The sequence below is a fragment of the Hemicordylus capensis genome, chromosome 2 (assembly GCF_027244095.1).
Source record: "Hemicordylus capensis ecotype Gifberg chromosome 2, rHemCap1.1.pri, whole genome shotgun sequence".
NCBI classification, from domain to species: Eukaryota; Metazoa; Chordata; class Lepidosauria; order Squamata; family Cordylidae; genus Hemicordylus; species Hemicordylus capensis.
In genome coordinates, this window is record NC_069658.1 from 359,631,432 (window position 1) to 359,644,072 (window position 12,641).

Here is a 12,641-nt window from a genome sequence, read left to right on the forward strand (position 1 = left end):
GCTTTTTAACTGATTAGTTAATCAATTAAATGTAAATAAATTTGCATTTCACCAAAACGCCTGCAGAGCTGATTCTGTTGCTGATGGGAAAATAACATTGGTTAAAACTTAATAACCAAAACACTCCTTCATAAGGAGACATCTTTAATATACTATTTGAATTTCCACATTGCAGTAATACACCTGAACCAAAATAGCATTAAAAATGTATGCATCATTTAAATCTTTCCTTTTTATTAAAATTGGCTCCAACTAATTAATCAGCTAAAACTTTATTTATTTACTTTTTTAAAAAAATTACATTTTATAACCCGCTCTTCCTCCAAGGAGCCCAGAGCGGTGTACTACATACTTAAGTTTCTCCTCACAACAACCCTGTGAAGTAGGTTAGGCTGAGAGATAAGTGATTGGCCCAGAGTCACCCAGCTAGTATCATGGCTGAATGGGGATTCTGAACTCGGGCCTCCCCGGTCCTAGTCCGGCATTCTGACCACTACACCATGCTGGCTTTAGTTGATTAACTGGCCTGAGCCACTTTTGGAAGGGCGATATAGAAATCAAATAAATAAATAATAAATAAATAACCTATTATTAAGTTTATCAAAACTTGCAGCCTTTGTAATTGCATTTGCTGAGCTATTAATTACAATTAGCTCTGATCTGTTCTACGTCACTCAAATTCCACCCACCTATTTGACATGTATCTGTGAAGAGTAAACTAGAATATTTTCTTTTCATTTCTGAATTAACTGTTTATTTTGCGTTTATGTTTAACTATTGGAATCCTTTGCCTTGTTATTGGAATCCTCTGCTGATTCATACAGAGGGTTGAGGTCATTGGCTTGTGTTCTGAAGAGTTTCTCACATACATTATAAAGACTGACTCTGCTAGTGCTACCGACAAACCCTTCAAGCTGGCACAGTTAGACTAACACATTTCCTGTTATTACCAATAGATCTAAACTGGCTTAAGCAAGACGTGTTTAGAATGGTTTCCAGATCATATTGGCCACATTCTTCTGGAATATATGGAAACATTCTTCTAAAGTTCTGTGTTTAACAGGTCTCATATATTCCTAGCCCACCTGAAAATGGGTGTGGGTATTGAGCTGGGGTTCTTTCTTGAAATGCAGTATATCGTGGACATTGTTAGCCCTAGCCTTTGGGGCATGTGCTCAGAATGTTTTCCTATGTGTCCCAGGTATCTAGCACACACACACACCCTTGTATGAAATATGGAGGTGGCAGTGGCTGGGGGCATATACTGGGCTGGAATTTTTAATTGCAGTCTAGCAGGCAGGCATTCCATTTCACTGCTTCTTCCATCTTTGACCTGTTCTCCTCCTTCCAAGTACACACTGTAATTTTTTTAATTAATAAATAAACAAACAATTTATTAAAACAAATTCACAACGTTAAACAATATTGATTCAAATACAAACAGCAAAACATAATACAACAAATCACAATTCATCAAGCCATCCACACTCTGCTATTGACTGTGGTAGGAAAACAAACATAATTTCCCCTATTAGTGCAAAAAATACATTCTGACCAACTTACATAAAAAGAATTATTTGTAGTCCAGTTTGCACGGGACCGTATAATATGGGTTAGCTTTTATGAGATTGCGATATGCCATAGGTTCTTGGACCAGATGTCCATTGACAAGGTTTGATTTTTCCCATGTTTGGCTATAGCTAACCTGGCAGCAGTTACCATAAACACAATTAATTTTTTGAATGTCATATCTGTATTGTCCCCAGAAAATACATTTACTAAGACCAGCTGGGGGCATAATCATATATTCTGGTTTGTAATCCTGCACACAGTACACACTGAGGGGGGAATGGACAAGAGGCAGGAATGGACAGAGCATCTTATTCCTATTTCCTCTTCCGCTCTGGAGGCAGAAGAGGAAATGAGGAGAAGATCTGTCCATCCCTTCCTTTTTCTATTACAGCATGTGCAGACCTGGAAAGAGGAGACAGGGTGCTGGTGCTATGGACTTTCTTGGAGCAGCAGCCCTGTATTTCTAGGGGAAAGTGGCTGTCCATCCAGGATGCCATTTCCCCCGTATTTTGGCTCCCCACCTTCCATAGGGTTGTTGTAAGGCTAAAAGGTGGGGTGGAGCGCAGCGGGATGGGGAGCGATCCCACTTTGGCCCTTCTTCTCAGTTTGGCAAGGGCAGGGAAGAAGCTGGCCAAAGCTTTCCACTGCCCGACAGCTCTCCCCTGCAAGCTGCCTGGATCATTCCCACACCAGCCACCTGGCAGCCAATGAGTGCCTTTCCCTGCTTTCCTCTTGGGAGAAGATGGCTGAGGCAAACAGTAGACTCTCTCTCGGCTTGGTTCTGGAAAAGCCCTTTGATGTTTTGAAAGTTTAAGCAGCAAAGGGCTTTTTCAGAACCAGAGAAAGAAAGTGGGAGAGAGGGAGGAGGGAGGGAGAGTCTGCTGCTTGCCTCAGCTGGCTTCTCCCAGGAAGAAAGTGGGGGAAGGCTTTAACGCCCGCTCTGCAAGATACCCCTTTGCTGCCTTTCTGAGGGAATGTGTACACCACACAAAGCTTCTTGCAGGAAGGAAAGGGTTAAAAATATGTGTAGGAAAGCTTAAATGCCTTCCCTGTTGCTGCCTTTCCGGACAACTATGTACACCACACTGAATTTCTTGTGGGAAGGACCAGGTTAAAATATATTAAGGTTAAGATGGCCAAGATGGCAGCCAATTGGTTTTTATGAATGGCCCCACCCCTGAGATGTCCTTGCCCCAGACATCTCCCCACCACCACCTGCCACTGGTGTCTCATACTGGGGCAACAGAATGTTGTCAGCCCTACGTTGTGGCCTCTCTTGGCAACCCAGAAGGAACAGGTGGTGTTATGCGGTCTCTTCAGTGTTATCTCTCTCTCTCTCTCTCTCTCTCTCTCTCTCTCTGTGATAATATATATAATAATATATTTATTTATTTATTGCTGGTTTAAATGAGGATTTGGAGGAGGCAATAGTTGTGACAGTGAAAGGGGATAGAGGAGAATGGAGATTACAAAAGATCACATGGTGGCTTTGCTACAGCAAAATAAAAAAAAACAACTGACGGGGGGTTATGGTGGAGGCACAAGAAATAAATATTAAAAACCCTCCAACCATGGGGAGTGAAAGATGGAGCCTGAGCCATGACCTGTGGGCTCAGGGCCTGGATATTTTGAATACTTAGCAATGTCCCTGCAGTATATTATCCCAGAGATTTATTACACTTTTAAATATTTGCTGTTATCCTTGAAAAGAGGTGTAGGGATTTATTGTTAAAAGTACAGAATCCTATATGCAGGACCCACATGCACCCACATTCAGCTACATCAATTCCAAAATTCACTAGCTGCCACTGCTTTTTTAAGATGTTGAAAGGCCCAGGAGCTAAATAGTCATGTGAAGATCCACACCATGCTGGCCCATTACATTTTGCTGCCTGATGAAGAGCATCAAATGGCATCACTCCCTCCCCTTTCTCTTTTATCTCTCCCCCCACCCCAATTTCTTCTTTGTTGTAAAGTGCGTGCTCTCTCTCTCTCTCTCTCACACTCATATAAAACAGTTTCTGTTTCAAAGCTGGGCCTGAAGCCTGATTGAAATGGATCTAGATAGTCCGTTTCCTCCAAGAGTGTCTGGAGCTGGTCAGCCACATCACACTTAAACACCTGGCCCAGGAAGGAAATATTGGCCACAGGCCTATAGTTCCCTATGGTTTCTATCCCATTCCCATATTAAGCCCTTTGGGATAGGGGAGAAAACCCTATTTCTCTTTGGAAATTTTAGTTTTGTTTCCCTTGATGATAATAGTGTATCACAACCAGTCTCAAGCACTGCATAGTCAGCTGATATGCCAGCTGCGCCCGTTTCTTGAGATGAATGATCTCAAAATGGTGCTACATATGCTTGTAACCTCTAGGTTGGCTGGATTACTGGATTGCGCTCTATGTGGGGCTGCCTTTGTACGTAGTCCGGAAACTGCAGTTGGTCCAGAATGCAGCAGCCAGGTTGGTCTCTGAATCATCTGGGAGAGACATATCACTCTGTGTTGAAAGAATTACACTGGTTGCCAATATGTTTCCGGGCAAATTACAAGGTGCTGGTTATTACCTATCTTTATAATTAATTCTCTTAGCCAGCCAGCATGGAGATGTGGCAAGGCAATGTGTGCGGGCGATGGAGGCACCTGATTGGCTGAGCTCTGTTTGGCCGGTGGAGATGCCTGATTGGCTGAGCTCTGTTTGGCCAGTGGAGGCGCCTGATTGGCTGGGCGTTGGCCCGGGGGCCATTGTGAGGAGGGGCCATCTCAGCTGCAGCCTGGGCTGGGAGGCGGGAGGTAGTGGGAAGGACTGGCCCTGGCCTGGCACCAGAGGGGGTGAGTGGGACATGTGTGCCCAGGATTTGGTGGCGGAACTCTCGCGACAGGCTGCGAGAGTTCCGAAGTGAGGACTGAGGAGGAGAGGGGGAAGAAAGTGCTGGCAGTGGCCGCTGGCTGGCCAGCGGGTGGAGGAGGGGGGAGAGAAAGGCGGCAGCGGTCGGGGGAGAGAAAGGCGGTGGCGGGCAGCGGGCGGGGGAGAGAAAGGCGGTGACGGGCAGTGGGTGGGGGAGAGAAAGGCGGTGGCGGGCAGTGGGTGCGGGAGAGAAAGGCGGCGGCGGAGAAAGGCAGCGGAGAGAGAAAGGCGGCAGCAGGCAGCGGGCGGGGGGAGAAAAAAGGCAGCAGGCAGCGGGCGGGGGAGAGAAAGGTGGTGGCAGCGGGTGGATGGAGAGAAAGGTGGCGGCGGGCAGACAGGAGAGAGTAAAAATGGTAGTGGTGGGGCCCTTCTTGGCCGCCCGCCATGGCTCTGTGTGTGGGGAGGAACGGGAGGGGAGGAGGGCTGGAAAGTGCGGGCCGGAGGGAAGGGGAAGGGAGGAGAGACCGGGGCAGGAGGAAGAGGGAGTGCACAGGGCATGCTGGAGAGACCCCCGAGCAGGGAGTCTGCTTTTAAGCCTCCCAGTCGGGGGTCTACTCATGAGTTTCTGTGGTGCGAAGCTGTGGTGCGGAGCCGCGGCCCGGCAACACACAATTCAAAAAACCAGGTGTGAGGAGCACTCGCTCCGCAAACCTGGTTTTAGGACAGGGGTAGTTTAGCAGGTTAACCACTTGGAGGTCACCAGGCTCGCCTGTGAGCCCAGTGGTTCTCACGGTCAGGCGAAATCGGGCTAGGCTCCCCAGTGGCGTAACGGGGGGAACGGCGCCCAGGGCAAACTCTGGCCCTGAAATTGCGCCCCCCCCGCCCGCCCCCCCACCCCCCAGGCCCCCACATACCTGCGCCAGCGCCCCAGCCCAGGCGGCAGATCGCCGGTGGTGGCGGCGATTCGGCGGCGGCGGGCGGCTGCGGCGATTCGGCGGTGCCGGTGGTGGGCGGCAGCGGGTCGCCTGCCGAGTGCGGCGGTGGCTGGTGGCTGGCAGCGATTCGGTTGTAGCGGCCCGAGCGGCGGCGGATCGCCTGCCGAGGAGTGCAGCAGAGCTACGCCGAGGCCTGCCGTCTGGCCCGGCGTCGCTTCCCATTTTAAAAAATTAGTACTTACCCCTTCCAGGGGGGCTTCTCAGAGACTGCCGGGGGGGGGTGTCCACAGAGGTTCCCCTCTCCCCCCACCATCCTTCCTTGTGGCAAAAATTGCCCAGTTCTTCAGACCTTTCCGGGCCTTTCCCTCATTGCAGCAGCCACTTTGGAGGCCACCATGCATGCACAATGGGCCCCTGTGTGGCCAGGTCATGGCCCAGAAATGGCCGAAGAACACACAAATGGCTGGTTGGGGATGGGGAAACCTTCACAGACACCCACCCCACGGCCTCGGAGAAAATAATAATAATAATATTTTAAAAATTGACTCACAAATCCCCCCAAAACCGAACCTGGGGGAGGGGGCTCGATGGGGGGCAAAACCGAAATGGCTCAGTCCTGTTCAGGTCTGGTTCGGGCTTGAACTGAACCGGGTTTCTTCAATTGTGTGAATAGCCCCTTGGTGTTTGACTGGAGGATTAAGGTGAGTGGGAAGCCGAGGAAGCCGAGGAACAGCCCTTGCAGATTTTGCAGCCCTTGTGCTGGGATCTGCCCCTACTCAGAGACTTGCTGGGCCCACCACTCAGTTTTTTGCAGCCTGGGTCAGGTGGGGCAGGCTGGCCTCCCCTCAGCGGGGATAAACCTCATGGTTGTGGTGATGTCCAGTCCTGAAGCCAGGCTGAATCAACACCCAGTCCTTTGCCTTGTTCTGGGCAGTCCTTCTTTTGAGACCGACCCACATGCGGGGTACCCGCACTCTATTTAGTATGTTCCTTGTTGCAAGTTATTTGTAAATTCCATCAATAAAGTGGCCCTAATTCTTCCAATTGATTCGTCTCCTGTCTTTTTGGGGGCCTGGGTATGCAATTGGAATGTATGACTTTCTTCTGCACAAACACACCCACAAACTCTTCAAAATATATAACAGATGCACCAGACTAACCCCTTGTACTTACCAGACCATGGGAAACACCTATATCAGGCAGCAGCGATATAGGAAGATGCTGATGGGCATCGTTTCGTACTGCATGAGAGATGGCAATGGTAAACCCCTCCTGTATTCTACCAAAGAAAAACCACAGGGCTCTGTGGACACCAGGAGTCGACACCGACTTAAGCGCACAACTTTACTAATTAATTCAGAATTAACTATAATCTCCCGTGTATTATGCAGAAAACACTAATCACAATCAGAATTATGCTTCATCCACAGGCCTACATTAAAAACCCATCCTTTCACTGAACCTGAATAATCTTGTTTGTGAATATGGTACAGGAATAAACTTTATTAACAAAGAATAAAAGTTATAAGAACCATGTGTACCAGCCTTTCCTCCCCAGTCCCTGGAGTGATTGTGAATGATTTGGACTATTTGGAATGGGGGAAAGGGGCAAGTCGAAAGGGTTAGGTGGTGCTTCCCTGATCAAATTAGGAGTCCCATAGAGCTGCTTTGATTAGGATCTCCCACATCATGTCTAGCAGTTGAAGGAGTGCTCTCTGTTAAGAGATCTCTCCCTTTGCAAGTCTGGCAAAGCTATCTGGCTTGGTTAATTTGATAAATGTTTTTTTCACGCATTTACCTATTAAAGATGCAGCTAAAAGATTACTTTTCCCTCCACAAGTGCACTGCAGTATACGAAAAAGCTAGTGTGCTCCATCTTGTGAGCAGATCATGAAAGTGTTTACTTTGCTAAAGTAAAGTGTGCCATCGAGTTGGTGTCGACTCCTGGCACCAACGGAGCCCTGTGGTTTTTCTTTGGTAGAATACAGAAGGAGTTTACCAGTGCCTCCTCCCACACAGTCTGAGATGGTATATGTTAAATGGCAAGCTGTGATGGGCATGCGTCCAACAGGGTATCTAACAAAACAGACACTTGTATCAACTTCACACGTGATGGTGCACTCTTTTATTTTGCTATTTACACATCACCAGTATATACACCCTTGCCTGAACATATTAGGTAGCCTCAACTTTGAGAAGACCTGGGTGTGGGTGCAGAGGTTTCTAAACCATGAGCAGGGAGTGTAATGTGAAAATATTGCTCTCATTATGCAGTAATTATTTTTGTATATGTATACTTTCCTGTTTGCATGTATATTTTAATTGTCTTCTGTTTGTTTGTGCTCTTTTATCTTTCTTGTTTTTAAAAAATCTGTTTAATAAGGTTCCTGTTTTTAAAAGTTATGTAATTGATTTGCTTACAGATATATGTGCGAGGACGTACTCAAAATGAGGTGGGGAGGGGTCGGGACGGGACAAAGCGTCTTTTTCGTTAAGTTTAGAAACTCGACTCAGTGGTGTGTATCCCCGCGTTTAAAAGATGCAACATTTTGGGGTTTGGGGGAGCACGAGGTGAGCATGCGCAGATGTCGCTTCTGGTTCCAAGGCGCGTGTGAAGAAGACCGTTGGACTGCTGCGCAGACGCAGTCAACGGCAGACTGCTGGGCTCGGGTAGCAGAAGAAGAGCAGAAGGTGGCGTTGCAGGTCCGCGCAGCCAAAGCGTCATGGCGTTGGCTGTGCAGCAGCCGCTGTTCCTCTTCCTCCTGTTGATAAGCCTGCAGTCGGGTGCTATGCGGGATGAAGGTAAACGCACCCAAGGGAGAGAGAGCGTTGGGCTGAGGATGGTCAAAAAACGAATAAACGTTGGTGGCTATAAATGTAAACAGAGCAAGTAGCACTGTCAGCCGGTGGCTGGCTGTATCAATTGCGCGGGGCAACCGTGCAGTCCTAAACACACTCACCAGGGAGTAAGCTCTCGTCTTGTTGAACACAGTGGGAGGCTTAAAAGAGCCACAACTCCCCTACTTCCAAGTTAACCTGCATAGGAATGTGCTGCTCCAGAGGGAGCAAAGAGCTGCGCAGCACCGCCCTAGAGAATGCCTCTCACATTATAATATTAATAAGAAAAAGATCTGTTAGGGCTGGATCTAATATTCAGATAAAGTCAGCGATTGCTAAAATTGTATAATTGAAAGCTCAGATATAGTTATGTTCAGCTGATGTTTATTACAAACGTTTTTGAGAATGTGGTACATAACCCTTCAGAGAGACTGTAATGAACTCAAATCTATATTCCCTTTTTTGTGGGAAGAAGCCACTCCCTTTTTAGTGGTTATTTAACTTTTGTAAACCGTAACCTACCAGCTGGAAACTCATGAAGTTTAGATGTAGCAATGTTGGTGGTCCAGGAAGCTCCAAAATGCAAACATTCTGAAGTTTGCTGAAACTGAGCTGAGGCAGTAAATACACTATTGGTAAACAGAACAGTTATGGTGTGTGTATCTCTACATTTACACATCTATATCTATCTAAATAACTAATGATCACCACCATACCCAAACTGCCAATAAATGGAAATATTTTGCACTCAGAATATTATTTACATAGACAATATTCAGTATATTATAAGAAAATTAATATTTGGATATCCCCTTTGTCAAAGACCTAGTTCATACTGAGGTGGAAAGGGTCTGTCTGTACCACTTTAGACTGTAAGTGGGGGCACACATGATTCCGTGAGAGGAACTGTAGGCATGACACATCTCTGTCATTTTCTGTGGACTATGAAAGTCCTTTGTGCACATAATTTCCCCATTGCTGGTATACTATGAAGTGATAACTTTATACTTTTGTGTGGCCATGAATGTTGATAAACTGGAGTCAAAATGGTATCTCATTATTCAATAAAAAGGAAGGTTTGAGATCTTGTAGATAGAAATATGAGTGTCTCAAGAAAAATGATTCTGGATAATCGCACCTAGCCGGTGGGTGGGTGGATGGGCGATGGAATGTAATTTGAAAATAGTAAAGGGTTAATCCCACACTTCACTCCATGTCCTCAATCCAATATGCTCCCCCCACCTGCTATTGACATTTTTTTAAGGAGCTAATGATCTCCTATGGTTATATTTAGTTGCACTGTAAGTATTTATTTGTGTATTTATTTTTTACTTTTTATATCCCGCTCTTCCTCCAAGGAGCCCAGAGCGGTGTACTACATACTTAAGTTTCTCCTCACAACAACCCTGTGAAGTAGATTAGGCTGAGATAGAAGTGACTGGCCCAGAGTCATCCAGCAAGTATGGCTGAATGGAGATTGGGACTCTGGTCTCCCTGGTCCTAGTCCAGCACTTTAACCACTACGCTATGCTGATATCACCATGCTGATATTACTACCATTCACGTATTTACATTAATGAGTGTAGTATAAGAATAGTGCATTTTAATTGTCAACTCCCCCCTCCCCGAAGCTGTTACGTTTTTTGTCATCAGGGTGTTCTGTTTACTTATTGAGAGGTTTTAAAGATTTTATCAAAGTTTTGCCCAAATGTTCCATGTTCTACAAATTGTTAGTATTACAAGATATTAAGTATCTTACTGTTAAAAGATCATAGTGTTTGGTCACTGTTCTCCTCCTTGTGATCCAGCCCCCAAGTCCCTTGGAGGAGCCTGTGGAGGAGAGTAATGAGTGAATTAGTGTGCAAAATATGCACACTGGGCCTCCCTGTCTGTGCAATGACAAGTGCATGCTGCATTGTGCATGCACCTAGGGCCAACTGGGGAGGAAGAGGAAGGGAAGAGAACTCTATTGTTCCCCATGCTTATCACTTCCTTTGTGGACATGTACCCACATTGACATTTATAAAGATGTATTTTTCTTATCAAATAACCCCACAAACTGTTAACATATTTACAACCAGGAAGTCAATAAGATCCAGTTAAAATATATTTCTACTGGACATAGCCATATTTAAGTATATCTAGATTCCTAAATATACATGATCTTGGGTCCTGGATTCCAAAAATTATGCATGGAGCCACAGGCTCGCGTGTTCTTTCCCAGTATGAGCTCATGGGCTGGTCACGTGGCAAGCAGGGACCTTGCACAATTTTATAGCATCATCTTCCGGCCATTTGTGTGCAATCCATGATGGCAGGGTGTGGGTGGGTGGAACTCTTGAGACTATGTTAAAAGTACTTTAATTTTCAACATAGGCCAGGATGGCTGGAAGTAGAGGAGGTAGCGATAACACACCACGGCTGGTGCCTCCTAGTTGACTCATCTGTAAATGGGAGATCTCCCTCAGAGACCCTTGTGAAGACACAGGCTCTGTAAGAAAGTTCCCATTTGCAGATGAGATGGCTGGGAGGTAGTGGTGACAGATCAGCTGTCTTGATTAGGAAGTGCTGCCGCCATTGCTGTCACCACTGTTGGGACCAGCAGTGGGCCCTCTAAGGCCCTAAGGGACCCTGGTAACTGCTGAAGGGTGCCAAGTCCTGGTGCAGTCCCTTCTTCTGATCTTTTCCTCTTGTGTGCAAAGGAAGGGGGGAAGGGAGAAGGTGGCATGTGAGCCTGAGTCTTGCCTTTGCACATTCCTGTTAAGGCAAAACATAACTTGTGATCACATCTGAACTGAGCCTGGGTTTTCTTTCCTTCTGGCTTGGTGACTGAAAAACCTGGGTAGAATAGCCAGAACTTATGATTTTCATGATGAAAAGAGGAAATAAAATCAACTTACAACATTTTAATTATATAACTTTCCCCCCCTCTACTAAAGCCAGGTTCAGACCAAATTGTCCTCAAGCCCCCTGCTGGCGCTATTGGAATGGAAATTGTTATTGCGTTGTGGCAGATCAGGAGGAGACTTGGACTGAAGCATTAAAGTTTTGCAAAAGATACAGACAGACAGAGTTAGCAACATTAACCAGTATTTTGGAAAAGGTAAGGAAAAGATGACTCCAAGTGTCGTCTCCACAAGGATATAGAAACCACTACCTTATTTTGCTTCCAATTAGATAGACATTTAACCATCTGAGTTTATTATTACACACTATATAGATACATTTTCATTATTTGTAAATAATGAACTCAGATGGTTAAATGTCTATCTAATTGGAAGCAAAATAAGGTAGTGGTTTTTATATCTTTGGGGGACGACTTCTGGAGATAGGTATTAGGATTGGGGTGATTCACCATTTTGTTCCCAATTACACTTAGTGTGTATATAGGAGCAATCAGGGAACACGGAGTAGTGGTATAATATAGATTCTAAAAGGGGGGGGGGATCCTACAATTGTAGGATTTTGATTACATTTTATCAATTATTTTTAAAAAAACCATTATCTCATCACATTAAGATCCCTGATTATTTTTATATATACAGTGGCTGATTGATAACAGGGCTACATCAACAGAAGCAGATCTGTTGCAAATGAGATTTTCATTACAAACCATGAATCCACTCTCATTTGCTACCAAAGAATCTATATTCAGAACACCTTAGAAACAACAGAACCCTGTACCCTATGGGTTAGAAACCCATGGAGGTGGTCGGCACCCTATGTGCATTACACCACCACTTGCTCTGGGCCACCCCAGCACCTCCCAAGTGCAGTTATGGGGCTGCTGAAACCTCCATTATATCTTATGGGGAAAAACCTTAAAGATGCGTAAACTTCAACAAATCACCAAAAATCAGCCCTGTGCCCAAATCCTTTGAAAAAATTCTGGTAGCTTCCTTGCCCCCCCCCCCCGGCACTACCACCAACCCCACACCGCTCTAGGCCACCCCTTTCCGCCCGATGTGAAGTGATACACCTCCATTATACCTTATGGGGGGGGGGAAGCTGCGTAAACTTCAACAATTCACCAAAAATCAGCCCTTTGCCCAATCCCTCTGCAGTTTGGGTGGTAGCCTCCACCCATTAGGCACTACCACCCCACTCTTCCGCCTCAGATCCCACTTTATGCCCCAAATCTGCCCCAAAGACACTAAAACTTCAACAATTCACCAAAAATCAGCCCTTTGCCCAATCCCTCTGCAATTTGGGTGGTAGCCTCCACTCATTAGGCACTACCACCCCACCCCACTCTTTTGGCCCTCGGACCCAAAATTCAAGTAGATGTCAGATCGGACCTTTTTGTATTGAAGTCAATGGGATTCAAAAGGCGGGCAATTCAAATAGACGTCAGAACTCAAAATGGAGGAGGAAGAAGAAGCACTTTATCAGCCACAAAATGGAGGGCCAAAACTACAAATAATTCAGAGCTGAAACTGGGGTGATTCATTT

The 12,641-nt window shown here is 45.9% G+C and overlaps 1 protein-coding gene across 8 annotated transcripts in view; it reads left to right on the forward strand.

Moving 5' to 3' along the window:
* The first annotated feature begins 7,980 nt into the window (after positions 1–7,980).
* The window catches only part of LOC128345453 (uncharacterized), a 244,597-nt gene continuing 239,936 nt past the window's right edge, over positions 7,981–12,641 (forward strand). For 6 of the 8 annotated variants that reach the window (XM_053297393.1, XM_053297396.1, XM_053297395.1 and 3 more), the window contains exons 1-2: positions 7,981–8,153; positions 11,129–11,292. In XM_053297393.1, coding sequence (XP_053153368.1) covers positions 8,075–8,153; positions 11,129–11,292 — 243 coding nt within the window. In that variant the 5' untranslated portion in view covers positions 7,981–8,074. The remainder of the gene's footprint in view (positions 8,154–11,128; positions 11,293–12,641) is intronic. The other 2 variants (XM_053297400.1, XM_053297398.1) reach the window with 2 other exon arrangements.